The 22522-nt window shown below is 52.1% G+C and overlaps 1 protein-coding gene and 1 long non-coding RNA gene across 5 annotated transcripts in view; one reads left to right on the plus strand and one right to left on the minus strand.

Moving 5' to 3' along the window:
* AP3S1 (adaptor related protein complex 3 subunit sigma 1) overlaps positions 1–5834 on the plus strand; it is a 60435-nt gene extending 54601 nt beyond the window's left edge. The window contains exons 7-8 of one of the 4 annotated variants that reach the window (XR_011389645.1): positions 3865–3912; positions 5144–5289. Coding sequence is in view for 2 of the 4 variants with exons in the window: in XM_070076018.1 (XP_069932119.1) it covers positions 3865–3912; positions 5144–5272 (177 nt within the window). In the remaining 2 variants the exon portion in view is untranslated. Of the gene's footprint in view, positions 1–3864; positions 3913–5143 lie in introns of all 4 variants that reach the window. The other 3 variants (XM_070076018.1, XM_051844090.2, XM_008254913.4) reach the window with 3 other exon arrangements.
* An 11775-nt stretch (positions 5835–17609) lies between these two features.
* Positions 17610–22403, minus strand: LOC138850122 (uncharacterized). Its single transcript, XR_011389647.1, has 2 exons — positions 19905–22403; positions 17610–19664 (listed from the first exon to the last, which is right to left on the minus strand). It is a non-coding gene; the product is annotated as an uncharacterized lncRNA (long non-coding RNA).
* Between the last annotated feature and the right edge of the window lie 119 nt (positions 22404–22522).

Consider the following 22522-nt stretch of genomic DNA (forward strand, 5'->3'; position numbering starts at 1 on the left):
TTAGCAGAACCAATCTCTATTTAACCCTCACAGATTTTTTTCTATCTCAAAAATAGTATTCTAACATAAAACTGCCTGCTGGGCTTTGGAAGCTGTGAATTTAAAAACCAGAGTTTTGCATACAAAGTAGGAAGCATGAAGGCTTAGAACAGTGACTTTCAAGTAGCACTCCCTTTCTGCACAATGGTTTTCAGTTCCAAAGTCTTAACAGAATTGTTTTTACAGTGTTGACCTGCAGGTGCATTAAACAGTGACCAACAAAAAGTAAGATCAGAAATCTAAAACTTGAATTGAATGTAATTAAAATATTGATCAAAATGCACTGTAGTTCTGTAGCAGAACTTCTGACACCCAGACATGTCATAGTTGGAAGCATAATTTTCCTGCTGGTATTTCCTGTACATTTTTTCGTGACATAAATTAACTGTATTACTTTTTAAAAGTTCCACATAGATGGTAATAGGCAACTTATTTTGCATGAAACCATTTGTTGGGAGGGGTGTTTACAGTCCTCCAATTTAAAATTTCAAAATGAAAATTTATTGAGTCTTATGGAGTTAAAAAAAAAAAAAACTTGACAAGTTAAATTATCTACCTTACTAATGAGGAAAGTATCACCAAGAATTTGGCATTGTCTTTAGCCACTGAATGACTCCTCTCTGGGAGTGTTTGAGAAGCAGTGACACTGTTGTGGCTTAGAAGAATGTGGGCTGTGCCGGGGCCCTGCTGGGCCTCTCTTGGTCCCTGTTACTTCCCATTGGTACAGGAAACATGTAGCAGTCTGACTCCTTCCACTGATTGAACTCACTGCCAGTGTCTGTGTTCCAGTATTTAATTTATATTAATTACGCTGCCAGTTCCTAGTGGAGAATCCTAAGCCGCTCAGTCTGTTAACTCCATCATTAGAACTAGTAATTGCTCTTTTGTCAGGCAGGGCCGTGTCCGGATCGTAGAGAATGAGAAACGTTGGCAGATCAGCCCCCAGCTTTGCCCTTCTACCTGGAGGGGGCCCCTTCCTGGGCCCTGCCACAGAGTTCGGAGGACCTGTGGGTCACTGGCCATGGTCAAACTGGCTGTAAGAAGTCCATGAATGTCACTAGCCTGCTGGACTTCACACAGGCAAATACGGTGTCTGCTGTTAAAACTGTCACGGATGAGAATCTGTATAAATTCCTAGTAATTTTTGAAGTTTTTAAGCGTCTGAACATGCCAATTTTGATGCACTTGTCAGTCCTCTAGTTCTTGCTCCGGAGAAGATCGTCATCAGTCTTTGTTACCTGTTGAATCGGAGTATTAAAGCATTGCATTCAAAACAAAAACTAAGCTTCCTGTAAATCCTCAGATTCGAACTTCTGCCTCAACATTCAGAAATTAAAATACTGACATTCCTGTTTGCTCAGAAACACCTTTTCAAAATCTGTCATCATTTTGTTAATGATTTTGAGTCTGAAACCATTGGAAACTGTGCTTATTAATGTTGGTGCTCTCACTGTGCATTAGGTCGAGATGAGGGCTGTGCGTACAGCAGCTTCGGGAGACAGGGGTGTGAAGCTTTCTGTGGCTAGAGAGCCTCCCGCCTACCATCTTACTATGCCACCTTTAGACTTGAAGAAACATTGTAAGATGGTAGGGTTGTGTTTTATGTCTTAGATAAAATAAATAACTAATATTACTTTCCTTTTCCCGTTAAGTTAATTGCTGTTGCATGAGAAAAAGGGAGCTTTCAGGTTCTTTGAAACATAGTAATGCTGCTTTTTCAGTTTGCTTGCACATATTTTGTTTATTTTTGGGTCTGGCAATTTAAAAACAAAATCAAAAACGAATCATACCCATCCATTACTATCTTTGTGACTCAAGTGCTTGAAATTCCCAAGAGTATGTCTGTACAAGTCTTCTATCTGTTTGGCCTCATTTTGGTATATTTGCAGACTTCATTTTGTTTTCTTTCTCTGAATTCTGTTAATTTGTTTAATCTCATGGGAGAGAAAACATGCCCATCCTTTATATAGCCTGTGCCTCATTGCTTCCTCCGGCCATGCTCCTGACCGCCTGGGGTCACGTGTTCGCTTCTCTTGTGGAGTCGCTGCAGTCCCCCTGCTCGAGCAGAGCGGTGGAAACAAGTTATTTCTCCAGTAGCACTTCTTCCTCTTTATTCCTGCTTTGGGTCAATTATGTACATTTAAGCCTTGAAGAGCTACGTTGTACTGTCCAGGAATATCTTACTTTCGCATTTTGTGCTGTATATGCTACTAACAGGTAAACTTAAATTTCCATGAAATTTTAGTATTGAAAAAGTTAAGTGGCAGTAAAACTTACCATATTGCTTTGAGTGTGTTTTACTTAAAAAACAAATGAGATGAAAATGACTTCACACCCCCGTGTCAGCAAACGGACATCCAGGGGCAAATGACCTCTGCTTCATTTTCTGTGTTGGGAAAGGTGTTCCAGCCTTCCCCCGCGTGGAGGTCTGAGACTGAAACCGGCCGTCAGCCGTGCTGGTGTTCACCTGCTGAGTACGCCCTGTTCTCGTACATACACTGATGGCTGCTCTACGCGTGCACCCACTGAGCACTGGTCCTTGAGGGAGTTAATTCACGTTGTATATTTTGCAGAGCCCACCTCCTTAAAGTGTTAAGTACACGTAACAATTTTTAAATTTCCTGCCCGTTAAATTCGTGACATGCCACACGAAAGTATTGAACATGCTTGAGAAATAATTTGATCCTCCTCATTCATTTGCGTGTTCTGGATAGTCCCCATCCTTTGCATGTCTCTGGCTTGCTGCTCATGTTTAGAAGAACTGTAGTCTGTTGTACGTAGTGACTTCTCTAGGCTTCACACGGAGGACGTGGCACATACATGCTGTTGGACCGATTGCTGTGTTGACTATGTCTTCTCATTAGCAGCCAACAGTCTACACCGTCTTTGGTCACAACTTAATCTAATGAAATCTAACAGGTTGCATTTTTTTTATTCTTATTTTCTTAGGTTTAGTTCAGCTGGTAATGGTAACAGGGTAATATAAAAAACAGGGCTGCATAACATTAATTCTTAAAAAATGTGACTATTTATAATTACAAACCATAGCATCCGGTAAAGTGCACACACATACATATGCATTCTCTGTTTCTCTTTTGCAATAGTAAAATAACTTGTGAAGTTAATAATTCAAAACTTTAAGATATGTATATTCAGATATTTTACAAATATTCTTCTGCATTCTGCTCTTCATTTATGCCACTTATGGAAATCCCATAGGAAAAATAGTAGTAAATTGGTCTTTTAATTAGAAAAATTATAAAACCCTTCTACCTGGAAAAACGATGCTAGTTTCAGAATGCCTGCGGTTTTGTAAAATGATGTTTATTCCCTTGCAGACAATGTACTTCCGGGTAGAAATAAGCCTATAAAGTGATAAGTCTCTTTGAGCTGGATTCTTCTTTGATGCCATATCATTCTAGATTTTGGTAGCGAGACCTTTAACTTAATGTGATCACAATAAAGACCCCTTTGGGTTTGAGCCATACTTCCTTAGATAATGCTCACCTGCATCCCCAACACCTTTTGGGGAGTGGGAGGGAAGTGGGATGTAACAAGCCCCTCGTTGCTTCAGGTATGTATACATGTGGAAGTCAGATTTCTAGTTGTACATCAGAAACCGCTAACATCCATTAAGTGATAAAAACTGAATGCCCCAGCCCTACTCAGCCTTTGAGTCTGAATCTCATCCATTCACTCGTGTCATTGCCTGTGTAGACCACATCTCTTGTTAATACTATTTACTAATTTTTCTATTTCCAATTATGAATTGATAATCCGTGGCTTTTATTTCGTTGCTTAACAATGTTTGTATCCTTTATTCAGCAAATAGTTTACACTGGCCTATTTTGTATCAGTCAAGATTTTTCTCAGGTAACAGCTTTATTATTATTATTATTGTAATGACCAAAAGAGGTAGGATTACATATGAGAAACAAACTAGAATCATGAGAAGAGACTTTAACACGAATGCCTCAATTCATGGCCGTTGTCTTTTATATATATGTATATATATATTTTCTGAGCAACGTGGGAAATCTGTTTTTGTTACTTAGTTCTCTGCTTTTGTGCAAGATGGTACCCTGAGCGCAGATGTGCTTGTTGGGCTTTGCGTTATCATACACCCTGAGTAAAAAGTGACAAAATCCGAACGGTAAATAAGTTAAACCTTAAGTACAAAGGTAATTGTGTGTCATTTTGCTTTTATTTTTAAGCATTTTTTTCAAAATCACTTTACAAATTATAAAATTTTCTAGTACGAGGAAAGCCACATATTAAACAGTGGTGATGTTTGCTGAGAATTTTAGATTCATTTATTTATATATGCTACCTCTTGTATTTATTCTGTTTTTTCTCCAAATTTGTACACTATCATTGGAATATATAAATGTTGAGTCTATCTTCTATGACAAAACGTTTTTAATCCTTGTATTTTTACTGAGGCATCAGAGGGCTGGAATGATCTCTCCTTGCAGTTTCACCTTTAGGCAAAACTGTTCTCTTTAGATTGAGGCTTCACCTAAATGCCTGATTAAAAAAAAAAGTTCTAGAACTTTCTTAGGAAAATTTAGAGGAGTCCCCACAATTTTAAAAGCTAATTTTCCTGTTTCAAAATATGTTGAGGGTTTATCCCTGAGTAAGGAAACTTAAGCATGACCTATTACTTTGAGTTTCTGTTTCACAGCACATACCGACAGTAAATGCCATTTTAAAAGAAAATAGCAAACTATGATTGTTGCAAGAGATACTTGCTGAAGATACTAAAGTCAGTTATGGTTTGTGCTTATTTATCAATCAAGATATAGATGAAGACTAGCTTGTGCCATGTGAATATTGTGTATAATATATAGGTAGTCCACATCGATTTGTATTTAAATCCTGACATTGTTATCATTGCATGTCTTCACTGTATTTTTGTAATGTGTCAACTGTTTTCTCTTTATAGATTAGTATTTCAAAGTAACCATCTCATGTCAGTTCAAACTGCCATCTGGTTTCTAAGCTTGTCATAGAAAACGTTTTGTCCTTGTCTTCCGTTGTGTTTTGTGATGAGCTCCACCTGAGTTGTACATTTTCTCTCTCTTGTATTTGCTTCTGTATACAGGCTGGCTTAGCAGGAGCCCCAGCCCGTGCTGTGTCAGCTGTAAAGAATATGAACCTTCCTGAGATCCCAAGAAATATTAACATTGGTGACATCAGTATAAAAGTGCCAAACCTGCCCTCTTTTAAATAAAAAAAATTAAAAGACCACTCCCAGGTAAAGTCCAGGGGAAGGCATCTAAGTTTACCATGTGGTTGTTTACCCAACATAGAGGAGGAGAGTCTTAAGTTTCGCTCTTGGATTTGAGTCAAGGTACTGTATAGAACTTGTGTAAAATCAGTCCGGAAGTTCAATGTTGCTTTTCTTGCTCAGTGATTTTAAAGAAATTGGGTAGCCCAGTGTGATTTTCTCTCTTCCCTGACCTGCACTCCTGTGCCCACATAAAGGCATGCCTCTGCATTGTGTGTCCTGCAGCGCGTGGGGTGTTTCTTTAATGATGTACCACTCGGATACCAGTGTGTGTGTGGACCACAGTGCAGCGTCCTCAGTTCTCTCTGCTCTTTGTCACAATTGTTATTTAAAGAACCAAGTATGTATTGCATGAAAACATTATGACCGTTTTAGTTTAAATAAACTCCAAGGTAACTGGACTTATAACACCTCTTTCTGTTTGTCTGATATCTACTTTAGCAATAATTTTTTTATGATCCTCTGACTCAACAAAGTAAATAAAAGTATATTTTATCACTGTTAAGCAGCTGTTAATGTGGATTTATTCAATTTATACTCGTGGTTTTGATACCAGAAACTCACTAAATTCTGTGATTACTCAGGTGTTTCACAAGTCAAGAATAGCACACGTGTCTCGAGGCGTGTTCGTCGTACAGGACGAGACCCAGAGTGGAGGATGAGGAGTCTGCTCGTTGCTTAGTGAGGGGGGAGCTTTAACACTCACGTCTGATCTCGTCTTGCCTGCACGACGGAAGCGTCAGCGAGCACCTGGTTAATTCTGAACACAGAAAACACTGGGGCTCCGCCTCACTGTTCGCCCACAGGCAGAGCCGGCCTAGGTCCCAGCACCTACTTTGTTATTGTGGGCGCACGTTTGCTTAGGTGGTCTCATCTTGTGACTGGGGGTTCCTTGTCCAGTGAGACCCAAGTCTCCCATAGGGTCCCCAAATACTCTCTTTGAAGCACTTCTTTGGATTTGTGGCTTATATAAATTTTACTCCCAAGAACTCTGGGATGTAAGAAAAGTCATTTATATTTTCTAAGTAAAGCTAATCTGGCTAAGCCTCCATGCCGCTGAGGTCGCAGAAAATCCCATCGGCTCAGAGACGGGCTGAAGTTCTAGAAGGCGGTTATGCAAGCAGGACATTCGGGGGTCCCTGGTCGCAGTCCGTGTACCCAGCCCCCATGCTCACTCAGCCGAGCGCAGTAACTTTGGCTTTGCCCTCGGTTGGTTGGGAGCTGGGGATTGTGGGAAGTGTCAGTGTTTGGTTACAGTGTGCCAGGCCATCCTCTAACCTAGGAAACGGTCAGCAGGGGTCCACGGCCCAGGGAGCGGCCAGCCTTCCTCCTCCGTGTGCTCCTCTCGTCCTCTCCTTCTCCTTCCCTTCACTCCTCACTGAGCCCCGGCTCTGTTCTTTGGACTGGAACAGGGCAGGGAACAAAGCCATTTCTGTCGGAGCACCACTCTCCCCTGGAGGAGGAGCGAGAACTGGCTGACACATCGGGGTGGTCAGGTATGGTGAGCACGCAGTGGGCAGAAGGTAGCTCGGCAGAAGGTAGCTCTGCCGAAGGCACATTTGAGGTGAAGCCCGAAGGAAGCGAGGGTGAGGAGGATTCGTGGGGTGAGGGGAGTGAGGTCCAGCAGAGGAGGGGGAGGGGGAGGGGTCAGGAGGATTCGTGGGGTGAGGGGAGTGAGGTCCAGCAGAGGAGGGGGCAGGCGGAGGGGTCAGGAGGATTCGTGGGGTGAGGGGAGTGAGGTCCAGCAGAGGAGGGGGAGGGGTCAGGAGGTTTGTGGGGTGAGGTCCAGCAGGGGAGGGGGAGGGGGAGGGGTCAGGAGGTTTGTGGGGTGAGGGGAGTGAGGTCCAGCAGTGGAGGGGGAGGGGTCAGGAGGTTTGTGGGGTGAGGTCCAGCAGGGGAGGGGGAGGGGGAGGGGTCAGGAGGTTTGTGGGGTGAGGGGAGTGAGGTCCAGCAGAGGAGGGGGAGGGGTCAGGAGGTTTGTGGGGTGAGGTCCAGCAGGGGAGGGGGAGGGGGAGGGGTCAGGAGGTTTGTGGGGTGAGGGGAGTGAGGTCCAGCAGTGGAGGGGGAGGGGTCAGGAGGTTTGTGGGTGAGGGGAGTGAGGTCCAGCAGAGGAGGGGGCAGGTGGAGGGGTCAGGAGGATTCATGGGGTGAGGGGAGTGAGGTCCAGCAGAGGAGGGGGAGGGGGAGGGGTTAGGAGGATTCATGGGGTGAGGGGAGTGAGGTCCAGCAGAGGAGAGGAAGGGGTCAGGAGGTTTGTGGGGTGAGGTCCAGCAGAGGAGGGGGAGGGGGAGGGGTCAGGAGGATTTGTGGGGTGAGGTCCAGCAGAAGAGGGGGAGGGGGAGGGGTCAGGAGGTCTGTGGGTGAGGGGAGTGAGGTCCAGCAGAGGAGGGAGCAGGCGAAGGGGCCAGGGCAGGGCCTTGCCCGGCATGTCAGAGAACCTGCATGGAGCCGTGGAAGGCACGCCCCGTTGCCCTCTACCCAAGCCGGGACATGAACCGACACCCATAAGGGGTGCTGGCATTGCAGGCAGAGGCTTTACCCGCCGTGCCACAATGCCAGCCTTTGTGAAAATTTTCAAAAGCAACAAATATGCATACTATACATGCCCTGTGACCCTCTTTGGGGCCTTTATATTCATATAGCACACCTTGATATCTTGGTATGCAAAAATATTTATCATGTTGGTTTTTGTAAAGCAGAGGTAGAACAGCAATGGTGTGAAATGCCGACCAGCCAGGCAGTGGTGGAATAACGGCAGTAATAACGAGACACGGGAGTGGGTCCAGTGTCTGTGAGAGACAGGGAGCTGCAGAGTCCCACAGTCACCCAGGCGAGTGAGAGATCTCTGTGTGTTGCTGTAAAGTGATCCCTGGAATATACTGTTAGGTTAAGACAAAATGGGGAAAGCTGTGTCTGGGCTGCCCGTTAGCCAGGGACCTCCAGACAAGCAGAACCAGTAGTGCAGTATCTTGCTACCACACTGTTGAGGAGGCTGCAGGGTGGGAGGCAGGCCCCAGACGCAGCAAGAGCTGGTGTTTCCTGGTCTTGTGTCCAGGCAGGGCGAAGCCATGGTCCCAGTCCAGAGGCGGGGCTGGAGGAAGTCTGTCCCACCAGGGTCGTCAGCCGCCCCTTCTGTTAGGGCCTTCAGCTCAGTGGCTGAGCGCTGTGTCGGTGTTGGAAATGCGGGTCTCGTCCACAAACGCCTTCACAGAAACACCCGTTTCATAGGGCTCTGTGGCCAGCCTCCCCCGCTGCAGGTGACGCGTGGCACACACCTGCACGGGGCAGAGCTCCCACTCTTGCCGTGGTAAGAACATGGAAGGAGGGGCTCGTGCTACGGCACAGCGGGTTGAGCCGCTGCCAGAAATGCTGACGTCCCACATGGGTGCTGGTTCAGCTCCCTGCAAATGCACCTGGGAGAGCAGCAGAAGATGACCAGAGTACTTGGGTCCCCGCCGCCCAAGAGGGAGACCCGGATGGAGCTCCAGACTCCTGCCTTCAGCTGGCCCCGCCCCAGCGGGGAGTGAACTAGCATATGGAAGCCTCTTTCTCTGTCGCTCTGCCTTTCAAAATAAATAAATCTTAAAAAAAAAATATCTGTGTGTGTCTGCCTTTCAGATAAGCAAATATTAAAAACATGGAATCATGGGCAGTGGCTAACAGCTTGGCTGGTTACTCAAACGGATTAGAGTCAGGAACAAGGAGGCTTGGAGGAATCCATGGGAACAAGCATGGAAACATACAGTGTTGTGCGATGTGTGGATTGTGTGTGACTGCAGAGAGCAGCCATCGGAGAAGAAGCCCCAGGGTCCCTGGGACGGACAGCGACTCAGCGAAGGCTCAGTCCTTGCCCGGCACTGGCACAGTGGGGACTTGAGTACAGGCCGCGGGGGCGGGGAGTGAGGCTCTCACATGGGCCTAACAGCACGGGCTCCTGCTCGCCAAGGCTGCTGCCGTGTCAAATACCCCATCCACGCACAGCAGAGACCACGGCTCAGCCCCGCTGCTGCAGCTCCCACGGGGACACCAAGCCCCTGCGTGTGGTGGCAGCTGACTCTGGGCCCTGTCCATCTGGAAGGGGAGCAAACACATCGTGACTGGAGTGGCTGCGTGCTCTCAGGAACCTTGCACTTTCTGGCTTCACGTGGTCACGATCCGGGGACTACATGTGACCTTGGGTAACATCACAAGGAACAAGGAATCCACTTCGCGGCAGAGGCGTGGCCGCAGTGAGGACAGACCTGTGGGGTCTGAAGCCTGGACTGGTGGCGGGGTGGACCAGCCTGGGAAGGGCCCGCCTGGGCGCCCATGCCCTCTGAAGACGGAGTAGCAAGTTTCTCTGCTTGGAGCGTGCCCGGCTGGAGCCTTCTCTGTCAGATGCCTGCCTTGACTAGTCGAGCTGCCTCCCAAGTGTGGCTTTTCTGGGATATCTCTTCACTGCAGCCTCACCAGGGCTGAGCACACAGAGTGTTTCCTCAGTAAATCTATTCTAGTTTCAGTGGGCGGGAATTCTAATTGTGTTTAACGGCTTCTTTGTAGTTTCTCTTCCAGTTCCTGGAGTTTATTGAGCTTTCATGTTCCTTTGAGACTAGAAGAGACATTAGAACACAAACCTCAACATTGTTTACTCTGGGATTATTAGCAATACATGTGAGTTGTTTTTGTGCAAAGACTCCGCCTCCCCCGACCTTGGAGGCTAAGATGATTCTCCTGTCCCTCCTAACCACCGTTCTGTCCCCAGTGCGTGCCGCTGGGCCCCCTGAGAGAGTTTGCCCCCTGTTGGCTTTAAGTAGGTGTCATTTCCTAAACATAGTGTACGTTTTATACCCGAGACGTGTAGGAACAGTAGAAGCTGCCTTCTACTGCCCTAGACGGGACAGGGAGGGTTTGGAACACTGGGAAAATTGGTTTCGGAGGGAAAAGAGCCCCGAGTAGCTCTGTAAAGTGGAAGCCACGATCCCTTCCGATTCCAGACCAGCGCCTCTGCATCCTGCTCAGACGGCCTTCAAGTCCAGCTGCAGTGAGATCTGACAACCTGAGCAGCAGGTTCTCACATGACAGGCGAGGGCTGCTGTGCAGCTGGGAAGTGGGAAGCAACTGGCAGATGTGGTTGGGGGTGGGGCTGGCAGTGGCAGCCTGGGAGAGGCCATGTGTGCTGAGATCTGTGGCACGGACGCCCCCCCCCCCCACTACTTACTGCTCACACCAGTAGACTCCTGGTAACACGTGCCCGTCACCCAACACCCGCCTACCTCACAAGAGCTCGAGCCGCCCAGGCTGGGAGGCAGAGGGTTCCTGGCCACCCGTGGGCTTGGTGATGCTGGGAGCAGCAGCACTGCTCGAGCCGCCCAGGCTGGGAGGCAGAGGGTTCTGGGAGCAGCAGCACTGGTGGCATTTGGGACTGGGTGGTCCACGAGGGGGCTGCGCTGTGCATCGTAGGATGATGAGCAGCTGCCCCTCTCCCTGTTGCGAGAGCAAACATGTTTCCAGACGCTGCCCAGTGCCCCCAAGGCCAAGAACCACCGAGAAAGGCAAGTCAGGGTTCCAGGAAAATGGTTGGCATCATCCCTGCCCTGTTGGGCTCTGATGGCGCCGGCTGCCAGCTACCGAGAACCGTCTGTCACATGCTGGCAAGAGGTGGCCATACAGCCGTCTCCGACCACAGACCAAGGCGTTCCTGAAAATGTTACGAAGTCAGAGGGAGGGAGAAGAGTGAAAGCCAAACCTGCTCTCTGACAGCTTCAGCTGGAGGCGTTTCCTGGAAAAGCAGAGTACGCTGTGGAAAGAGCCTCTGACGCCTCTGACGGTGTGGTCAGACGGAAGGGTGTGGATGCCCCCGGGAGAAGCAGGGGCCATCCCTGGAGAAAGGGCAGTTATCACAGGGTGTGGGCTCAAGAAGAGCTTTGTCCGTGTCTCCTGGGGGTGGTGTGGGTGTGCATTGTGAGACCTGCTCCTTCAGGAGCCTGGACTGAAGGTGTGGCTGCCACGTGGCCTGTCGAATGGCGACAACCACGTCTGACAGCTTCCAGAACAAAGGAAGTCAGTGATGGTGACCGAGTTCATCTGAAGGCAGAGGCAGCGAGTTCCTCTCTGTTTTCACCACACTACGTGATGCTGATGCAGGAATAACGCGGCACGTGGACGTGGCTGTGGGCACCCAAGGGGGCGGGGAGGGCACATGCGCTGAAAGACACAGCCGGGCTCCTGCAGCCTTGCAGAGAGGCGGGGGTGGGCTCGCGGTGAACAGCACTCAAGGAAGAGACCGGAGATCCACACGTGTAAGGGGAACAAATGCTTCAGGAGACGCGGAGGGGAGGGAGCGGCCCTGTGGGCAGGAAGAGAACAGAGGGAAGGAAGCCGAGCCAGGGCAGCTCCGTGGGCGCGAGGTGGGAGAGGCGGGAGGTGGATTCCAGCTGCAGCAGGTGCAAGGAGGCCTCCAGCCTCCACAGAGCTGGCGTTGCTGGCAGAAGGTGAGTGAACACAACCCAACCCAAGCATTCTTAGAGGTGGGATCCTTGCCCAGCAACGTGGAGGAGTGAACAATGGCGGATCTCCAGGCTGAAAAGACACAACGGCTGCTAGAGAAGAAAGAAGCAGAAATACGTCCACACGCACACACAGAATAAGCAAGCCCAGTAGACGGCCTGCTGAGGTTACCGAATTTCTAAGATAAGCAAAACTGATAGAAAAGGGAGTTGCGTAGATGGGAAAATAGGGTGGCTTCCTGCTCCGCAGCTGCAGTAGCTGGAGAGCTCAGCCTGGACCCAGCTTAGTGCAGATTCAGCGGGACGTGCGTAGCAATCGCGAGAGATGCCGCGTTTGTCCACCAGTCCGTGTGCACACGCCCACTGCTTTATTCTGGCAGCCGAGAGGTTCTAGACCAAGCCAAAGGGAAAGCGTGCCATACCCGAGGGCACGAGGACGCCCGGCGCTCAGACCTTGGATTCCAGTAAAGGGAAATGGCTCCTCGGGGCAGTGGCTGATCCTGGAGCTGGGCTGGGAAGATGAGCGAGGGCCGTCGCGCGGTGCCCGAGGTCAGGAAGTGCTCCGGCAATAAGACACCGAGCGCTCAGCCACAGGGATGCCAGAGCCGGCCGGCCGCGGCCGGAACGCTGCAAGCAGCAAAGTGCATAACACAGGATAAAATAAGTACCCCGAGTCCTTACTGAGAAAAAGGACTGAGCAGATCTGCAAGTACATGAATCAGTGTGGGGAGGACTTCCGGGTGTATATGAGATACTGGCCATCAGTGCAGAGTGACCGTGACCTGGACAGCAAGAGCTGGGTGGGGGGCCTTGCTGAGGGGTCGCTGCTGCACCCTGAGAACTGCCGTCCTTCTGAGCTTTCTGCAGAGTTGAGGAACACATCAGACAACCCAGAGAGAAGCCGGTCTCCCCAGTGCTCTGATGTGCGCCTCTCACAGCTGTCAAGACAGCAAGCAAGGCAAGGGGGGACTTGGCCCGGCCTCGGGAGCCCCAGCAGACGCCGTGTCTTCGTGCGATATGGGGTCCTGGGTCAGAAGCGGCACGTCAGGTAAAAACCAAACCCGACTCCCGGTGGGTCAGTGCCTCGTTAGTTCTGGCGGAAGCGTCTGGGAGAAAGGAAAGGGAGAACTGCTCGCTGGGCACTGCCTTTGTAACTCCTGTGACTGAAGCTGTTGTTCAAGACCGTTTTCCAACTTTGAAAATCCTGAAAGCACGTGTGGTACGACTTCTGTCCTTCCTGCCTTCCTGCCCTCCTCCACCCGCTCACTCATTCTGACAGAAGTGAGTCCGTCTCTCCAGCCACCCATTCCTCTGTACACACAAGCGATGTTTACACTCTGCCCATCGCACTTTTTTTTTTTTTTTAATTTATTTGACAGATAGAGTTCGACAGTGAGAGAGAAAGAGAGAAAGGTCTTCCTTCTGTTGGTTCATCCCTCAAATGGCCACTACGGCCGGAACTACGCCGATCTGAAGGCAGGAGCCAGGTGCCTCCTCCTGGTCTCCCATGGGGTGCAGGGCCCAAGCACTTGGGCCATCCTCCACTGCCCTCTCGGGCCACAGCAGAGAGCTGGACTGGAGGAGGAGCAACCGGGACTAGAACCCGGTGCCTATGGGATGCCAGCGCCGCAGGCGGAAGATGAACCAAGTGAACCACGACGCCAGCCCCTGCCCACCGCATTTTAAGAACCACTGTCCGGGCTGGCATTGTGGCACAGCAGGTAAAGCCATTGCCTATAATGCCAGCATCTCCTATGGGTGCTGGTTCTTGTCCCAGCTGCTCCATTTCCTGTTCAGCTCCTGTGGGGAGCAACCGGACTAGACTGAGTTACTGGAATTAAGACTTATTCTATGCATCTGCTCTCCCACAATATGGCGCTGGGAGAGAAGTAAACAGCTTCTGCACAGCTGCCTCCAGTTCAACTAATAAACTGTAGGACTTGCTATTGATTGGAGGAGAGCAGCGTACTCGGCGTGTGGGCAGCCGAGTTAGGATTGGCGGAGGAGGACTATAAAGGAGGAGAGAGACGGCATGCACCAGGAACATCTAAGGGGAACATCTAGCTGAAGGAACACCCGTGCAGCCCCCGAGAGACCCGGCCGGCGGTGTGCCGCTCCCCTGCGGAAGTGGGGAATGTGGCCAGGGGGAACTGCCCTTCCACGGAGGTGGAAGGGATAGTAGCCAACCCGGGAAGAACCAGCAGCAAACCCGGGGAGGGCCGAGCAGACAGAAAGAACAGCGCAGGGTCCTGTGTCGTTCCTCCACGAAGAGGGGGAGCGACAGCTCCCTGCTGAAGGCCTGAGAAAGCAGTGGAAGATGGCCAAAGTGTCTGGGATCCTGCCACCAACATGGGAGACCCACAGGAAGCTCTTGGCTCCTGGCTTCGACCTGGCCATCTGGGGAGTGAACCAGCAGATGGAAGATATCCTCTCTCCCTCTCCCTCCCCCTCTCCCTCCTCCTCCCCCCTCTCTCTCCCCCCTCCCCCTCTCTCCCTCCCTCTCTCTCTCTCTCTCCCTCCCTTTCTGTGTAACCCTGACATTCAAACAAATAACTCTGAAAAAAAGGTGGAGGATGAGGGTCGGCACTGTGATGTAGCAGGTTAGGCCATTGCTGCCATCCCATATGGATGCCAGTGCAAGTCCCAGCTGCTCCATGTCCAATCCAGCTCCCTGCTGATGCACCTGGGAAAGCATCAGAAGATGGCCCAAGTCCTTAGGCCCCTGCACCCAAGTGGGGGATTCGGAGGAAGCTCCTGTTTCCTGGCTTCAGATCAGCGCAGCGCACTGGCCATAGCCACCATTTTGGGGGTGAACCAATGGAAAAGGGAAGACCTTTTTCTCTGTCTCTCTCACTGTCTAACTCTGCCTGTCCAAAAAAAATAAATAAATAAATTTTAAAAATCACTAAGTTTTTTTAAATGAAGGAGTTGGGGAGAGAGATGCCAAGAGATGTCACTCATCAGGAACTTTTTGTCCTAGGAATATTCTAGTCACAACAGAAACCGATATGCCAATTCATGTTATACAGAGATACAGGACAAGTCCAATCATCCACGCATGCATTTGAACACCAAAGACACAAAAGTGTGTTCTTGGTTCCTTGTGGGACATACACGCACACACGTGCACACAGGGGCCTGGGCCTCTGGGACTCCTGGCACGTGCAGTCCACCCCACAGCTGAGCTCAGTCTGCAGACAAGAAAGCCGCCGAGAGGCCGACTCCCAGGAGGGCCCTGCCTGACATCAGAGGTGAGTTTGACTTCGGTAAGGGACTGGTTAGGGGCAAATGAGAAGAAGACAGAACTCGATGAGACCCTCTGCCTTCCGTCCCGTGCATCTCGGGGGACCAGACTCAGCCACCCTGAGAGGGGAGGGCTGGGCTGAAGGCAGGCAGCGGTAAGCAGGGGAGGAAGGCTCACTGCCCTCCGTCTGCTTGCCTGGAAGCAGGGCCCAAGTTCACAGAGACAGAAGGTGTCCCGTTCTCTCGTCCCGGGGAGAGCACAGGTCAGCCACTGAAGTCAGCCTCAGCTCCATGGCCTGGACATGGCCCAGAGGCGGCTGCATGGTCAGCTCTGTCCAACCAGCCTTCATCGGCCATTCATGCCTGCCCACGAGGGAAGCCCTCGAGACTCAGAACCCGTTTCCTTTGTCTTGTCATGTAAAACCCTTCCTAGTCCTTTGGAAGATGTCAGCTGAGCCAGAATTCAGAGCCTCCTCTGGGAACGACTCGTTCCCCGTGCGCCTCCCAGGTGCACAGGGAGGCAGGCGTGTGAGTCCAAGTTCCGTTTCCTTGTCTCTTGTTGCTCGGCTTTCTGTTCCAGGGTCTGTTCCAACCAAGCACCTGTGATGGCTGAAGGAAAAAGTTTTCTTCTCCTACAGCTCAGAGCAGAAAAGGCAGCCAAACCTCTCAACTTGCCAAATGTAGTGTTAATTGGAGGTAGGTTCTGAAACCTTAGCGCCCTAGCCCTCGCTGATGGCCAGGTCTCCCGAGGGCAGCCTCGTGAGGGCGCAGACAAGGAGCTGAAGGCCCTTGCACTCAGCTTAGCACTCAGCCAGTGCTGCTGGCAAACCGGGTGAGTCAGGTTGGACACTCACCCTGCAGAAATGCTCCCTGCGGTGGCCCCTACGAAACCTGCCATTTCTGGGACTCTCTGTGTTGCTTATGTTGCAGCCTCGCCCCTTCCCTCCTCTTCCCGTCAGTCAGACCTGCCTTCCCCTCCATACAGAGATTCCTCTGGGATTTTGCTAGCAAGGGGTTGGGGCACAGCTGACATCTGTGGACCTGGCCCACACCACGTCCTTGGGAAAACTGGAAATCTCCCTAGGCTTGCGGGGAAGTTTATGAATCACAAACCGGCCACCCTCGTGGGAAGGACTTAGAGAAACCAGATGGAAAATGAATTAGGACTCCAAAAAGATCTGTGACAGGGACACTGACACCTGTGGGGAGCACAGGGCCCAGCGCTTTTGGGGAGAGGCCCTGGGAGTCCAGACTTCCTGAAGGACTGGCACCCTGGGGCCAGGCCAGGGGCGCAGAAGGGGCGACCAGCATCTGATGTGTCCATCTCACAGCAGAGCACCCTAGCCCACGGGATCTCTGGTTCAGATTTCGTCTCCTGAGCAGGTTCTTTACATCATAATAATGATCATAATCATAGCATAAGCTTATGTGACTTGTACCAAGTCAGCGGCTACCTATGGATCTTCATGCAGTAAGTCGATGGCTGTTCTTCGAAGGAGCTCCGTCTTGTCTTTGCCACGAGGCTGAACATTCCAGGAGACCAGCCACAGCCTCAGACCTGAGTGCCATCCATCAGTGCCCAGACCCACTGAGCCTTAAGCAGCAGGTGCACAGTACGCAAAGGTGTGGGCATTGCTCACGAAACTCAGAGAACCCAAACACAGACTTGTCCTCCAAACCTGTTAGAGCGGCTGGATTCCTTTACTCTCAGGAAAAGAGATTTCCCTGTCTCTGCTTTGAACTTCCAAGGAAGCGAGTAACTGAGCATGCCCACGCCCTTCCAGCCAGGCCTGATAACCAGCTTGCACTGATGGGTAAAATGCAGAAATGCTTCCTGCTTGTTGGTAAAGAGGCAGTGCCCCAGCCTTCCAGAGGCTCTCTCTGCCACCCTGGCTGCCCCTGGCACCCCCAGACTCCTCAGGATCCCCTTCAGTTTTCTTGGGCTCCTGTGAGAAAGCACTACAAGCCGGGTTGCTTCAACAAGAGACGCTTCCTGTCTGCACAGCTCCAGAGACTGGCCAGGAGCCCGGGATCCGGGTGCTCGCTGGCTTTTGCCCCCACTGCAGGTGCTCCGGGAAGGACCTGTCCCAGGAGTCTCGCGGGTTCTGGTGGTTTGTGAGCAATCTCTGATGCGCCTTGGCCTCCGTCGGTGCCTTCTCGTCCATACGGCATTCTGCCTGTGTGAAGATTCCTCCCGTTTTCAAAATTACTTTTATTTGGAAGCCAGAGAAACAGACCGATAGTGAAAGATCTTCCGTCTGCCAACTCACTCTCCAAGGCCAAAGCCGTGGGTCTGGAACTCAGTGTGGGTGTCGCACATGGACAGCAGGGACTCAAGCTCTTGAACCGTCACCTGCTGCCTTCCAGGGTGTGTTTCAGAAGAAATTCCCCCTTCCACAAGAACACAGTTCTTCCTTCCTCTTAACCAATCCCATGGCAGCGTCACTGTTTCCTATCACACGGTGAGGCAGCAAGGAGGAGGACTTCCGCATATGAATTTTGACGGAACAAAAGGTCAACCTGTAACACCATCTAACAACTCAAATTCAACACTTTTAAAAAATATTTATTTATTTGAGAGGTAGAGTTACAGAGGGAGAGACAGACAGAAAGGTCTTCCATCCGCTGGTTCACTCCCCAGATGGCCGCAATGGTCAGAGTTGGGCTGATCTGAAGCCAGGAGCTTCTTCCAGGTCTCCCATGTGGGTGCAGGGGCCAAGCACTTGGGCCTTCTTCTACTGCTTTCCCAGGCCATAGCAGAGAGCTGGATCAGAAGAGGAGCGGCCAGCACCCACAGGGGATACCAGCACCGCAGGTGGAGGGTTAACCTTCGGCGCCACAGCGCTGGCCCCAAATTCAGCATTTGGCACAGCAGGAAATCGCCAGGCTTCACTCCCAGCCCTCTTCCATCCTGACGTGTCCGTATATCTGAGATATAACGGGTAAATACTTGGAACCTCACCTTGTTCCCAGGAGGCCCACCGGTGGTGACAGATTGATTGATTGCCTTGGCAGGAGGATGCAGAAGGCTTGCTGTCCCCGCTTTGGGTGGCGCCAGGAATGCTGCTGGCTAGTGTGTTAGGAGTCCTCAGCCAGCCACAGCTCGGAATTCCACCGTGATGTTTGCCAGCCAGAAATCAGGAGGCAACAAATAGCCCTCCCCGCCGCCCGAGGCCTGTGAGTCAGCAGAGAAGCAGTGGCAGCTGCGGAGATTCCTGGGCCGGAAGAGCCTCTGACGGCCAGCCAGGGCGGCCTCTGACTCCTGAGCCGCTGGGATGGGTGGGAGGAAGGTGCCTTTAGCTGCAGAAGGGAGACCTCCCTCCTCCCCCTCGACAGAGGAGCTGCCTGCACTGTCGCTTGCTCCTGAGCCCGGTCACCTGGAGCTCAGGGAGCAGCCCTGCTCTAGGGCCACACAGGGACTCCGAAGCGCTCATGGTGCAGCGGTTAAGCTGCCACCTAAGACGCCCACATCCTGTGTGAGTGCGTGGCTTCGAGTCCTGGCTGCCCCCTTGTCAGTCAGCTCCCTGCTAATGCACCCGGGAAAGCAGCAGCCGATGGCCCAGGTGGTTGGGCCCTGCACCCACGTGGGAGACCCGGATGGAGTTCCATCTGACTTGTGCCTGGCCCGGCCCTGGCTGCTGCAGCCATCTGGGAAATGACCTAGCAGATGGAAGATATGCTCTCTTTTCAAATAAATAAAAATGCCTTTTTCTTAAGTTCATGGAAAATAAAATTAAAAAGTGAGTTTATTTTGGTGCCAGATCATATACAAAGGGTCTTCAAAAAGTTCCTGGAAATGCACATTAGACTGTCCATGGATTTCAATTTTTTTTTTTTTGCACCAAAATAATCTTCTAATTCCATTTAAACTTTCTGAAGTCCCTTGTACACAGGCTGGTGCGGCATCCCCAGTTCCTCCCATGCGAACTCAGGATGAGCAATGAGGACAAACCCTTGGGCACACCTCCTGCTGCTGCTTATCCACAGCCTCGGCCAGGGTGGCCATGTTCACACACAAACGGCGCCCACAGGGGTTCTTGTTAGAACACAGTGGTGGCCGGTGCCACGGCTCACTAGGCTAATCCTCCACCTGTGGTGCCGGAACCCCGGGTTCTAGTCCCGGTCGGGGCACCGGATTCTGTCCCGGTTGTTCCTCTTCCAGTCCAGCTCTCTGCTGTGGCCCGGGAGTCCAGTGGAGGATGGCCCAGGTGCTTGGGCCCTGCACCCCATGGGAGACCAGGAGGAAGCGCCTGGCTCCTGGCTTTGGATTGGCGCAGTGCGCTGGCTGTAGTGGCCATTTGGGGGGTGAACCAACGGGAGGAAGACCCTTCTCTGTCTCTCTCACTGTCCACTCTGCCTGTCCAAAAAACAAAACAAAACAAAACAAAAAACACCTGTGGCGGTTCTGACACTGATGTCACTGTGCAAGTTGCAGACGCGCAGGGTTGCCTCCACGCTGCACGGATCAGGTTGGGGCTGTGCCTCCTGCCCCCGGCATTTTCAGGAAGGGGCTCTGGCAGTGCTGTAGGCCAGCTCGCTCCAATTGTTTCCTTTCCAGGTTTGCCGAGAGCAGCCCCTTTTCTTCTTTTCCTTCTCTTTTTGAAAATCTGCTTCAAATAAAGGGTGTTGAGCCTTACAGCAACCAAGTTGGAGCCATCCGTGACAGGCAGCACCCCCATTCCCACGCAGAGAGCCCCAAGGGGGACAGCCTGGCGGGGGCTCCCGGGCGTCTCCCTGCGGAGCCGTGGGCTGGACTTGGCGGCCTCTCCCAGCCCAGGGCTCAGGCTCCCACACCGCACCGTGTCTGCCCCCAGCTCTTGATGTTCAATGGTGCTTATTTCTCCCACCTGCTTGGAAAAACTGTCCTTTGACAGCAAGGGCCCTGGTCACAGCCTCCTGCGAGGAGGAGCAGAGCGTGGACAAGGACAGCAAGTGCGAGGAGCCCGACAGCCGAGGATGGCTGGGCCTCGCTCGGTGACAGCCTCAAGTCCTGACAAGCTCTCTTGGCCTCTTACTTCCTCTGGGCTGCTCTGATTCTCCGGTGAGGCTGCAGATCCTGAATGGTGGAGAAATAAAGAGAGGGAGACAAGGAGGTAACAGGGCTTACGCTCCCATAGCTCCAGGCAGCCCTGGCAAACCTGCCCACTGCCCCTCGGGCCCCAGATTGGCCCCAGAATGGGGGCTTCTCAGTTCAGACTGAGGGTAACTGACACGGAGGTGGCCCCTAGGGCTTGTGGCGCCCCTGGGGGTTCTGGGAGTGAACGGACAACAAGGGGCTGAGCCCTCCCTCGCAAACACATCACTCCCCTCAGGTGCAGCTGCTTTCTAAGAGCCGGAGAGAAGGGACCTCAGACAGGTGCTCCAGCTGCAGGAGGTGTTTGGTGCGAGGCGTTGGCTGTGTGTGTGACTTCAGAAGAAGCTGCCGCGCCCTGGGCGCAGTGATCTGCTCGGGGCTGTCAGCCGGCCGCCCGCAGGACAGACTGCACTCCCCCACTGACCCAGTCCACCGGGTCCCCAGGTGCTCTTCACGTAGGCACATCTGCAAGTGCTGACGCACGGTGAGATCTGTGCTCCCAGTCGGACACCGGATACCAGACGGAGGTTAAGGCCGTGGCAACGTTTCTTGCTTTCTATCTTCCGGGTTCCCGACCTTAAAACAAGAAACACAGCACACTTGTAGCCCCCAGAATTCCGAGTTGAGGGGGGATGACAGCAGCACTTCTAGTTTTAAGATGTTTTGTGTATTTACTTGAAAGGCAGAGTGACAGAGAGGGAGACCTTCCATACGCTGGCTCACTCCGGAAATGCCCGCAACAGCCAGGGCTGGCCAGACTAAAGCTGGGAGCCAGGAACTCCATCTGCGTCTCCTGCAGGAGTGGCAGGAGTGTCGCCTGCTGCCTCCAAGGTGCTTTAGCAGGAATGGGAATCGGGACTCAGTCCAGGCACTCAGATTTGGGATGCAGGTATCCCGAGGGATGGTTTAACCCACTGTGCCACAATGCCCACCACCGTCCACTTCTAGTTTGCTGGTGAGAGTGAAAGGCAAGGGATTGAGCTAAACTTGGACTCATTACGGCTCTAACTGTAAGGGGAAGTGGGAAAGAGAGAGGTCAGAATCTTGATTTCCTCTGTGATGAGTGGGGGCTTGGCATAGAGAGTTTCCTTCCACAAAGCACAAGCCTTAGAAAGAAAGAAAGAGAGAAAGAGAGAGAGAGAGAAAGAGAGAGAAAGAGAGAAAGAGGGAAAGAGAAAAGATTGATTGATTTCTCAGAAAGGCAGAGTTACAGCGCTTCCATCCACCGGGCCACTCCCCAGATGGCCACAACGACTGGGACGGAGCCAGCCAGGAGCCAGGCGCATCTTCCCAGTCTCCACATGGGTGCAAGGGCCCAAGCACTTGGGCCATCTTCTGCTGCTTTCCCAGGTGCACTAACAGGGAGCTAGATGGGAAGTGGAGCAGATAGGAGTCGAACCAGTGCCCATATGGGATGCCAGCACTGCAGGCGGCAGCTTTAACTGCCATGCCACAGGGCCGGCCCCTGCCTCACCGCTTCCTAAACCAAGATCCAAGCAAAGGTGTGACTGGGTGCTGCATCTGACAGGCCCCGTCAGGAGACCTGCTGCTCGGCGCACTGACTGTTCATCTGCCCGCCGAGCTCAGCTTGGCAGGGACCGCGCCCTGCACCTGGCACACGGAACAAGCAGCAGCTCCGGCGCGGCGCGGCTGGAGAGTTTCAGTTTCATATAAAATGTGGCTCCGAGTCCCAGCCCTGGTTCCATCCCTGGTTCCATCCCTGAATTCCCCCGTGGCTGCTGGCGTGGTCCTCTGGCCGCTGCTGCCTTCGCTGAGCCTGCAACAAGAACACCGTGTTTCCTGGACCTGCCTCGGAGCCCTGCCCCGCCTGCCCCCCCACCCCACGGTGTCCCCAGGCATGACTGTCCTCGCTCCCCTCCCTTCCCCAGCTGCGCAGGGATGACAACGTGCCAGTTCCTTGCTCCTAGAGCTCTTTGGGGCCCTTTCAGAATGAAGAGTGGGCAAATTTACAGCTCAGATAGTTTAGGGCTTGAATGTTCAAGTTGGGAACTCAAGCCCCCTGGTGATTTCTTCCGGCCAAATGCAGCTTCCTGTCCTCGTGGAAATAAACAGGCTCCAGAGCCCACTTGGACATCCAGCGGCAACGGCAAAGAGTTCGCGATGGTCTCGGCGTCGGGAAGCAGGCACATATGGATCGCATTTCCTTTCAAAGGAGCGTGGGCTGCACCGTAGCGGGAAGAGCAGGTGGAGGGGTCGGTGCTGCAGCGTTGGAGAGGCGAGGCAGGAAGCCACACCTGCTCTGGGGATTCTCCACCCCGGACAGGACGGACAGGACGTGCACAGCTGCGGCCTGGGCTCTGCTGGAGGACCTCGGGGGTCGGCCCCCCGGGAGGCTCTCTGAGGGATGAGGCTCAGCCCTCCACCGCTAAC

The sequence above is a fragment of the Oryctolagus cuniculus genome, chromosome 6, assembly GCF_964237555.1.
Source record: "Oryctolagus cuniculus chromosome 6, mOryCun1.1, whole genome shotgun sequence".
NCBI classification, from domain to species: Eukaryota; Metazoa; Chordata; class Mammalia; order Lagomorpha; family Leporidae; genus Oryctolagus; species Oryctolagus cuniculus.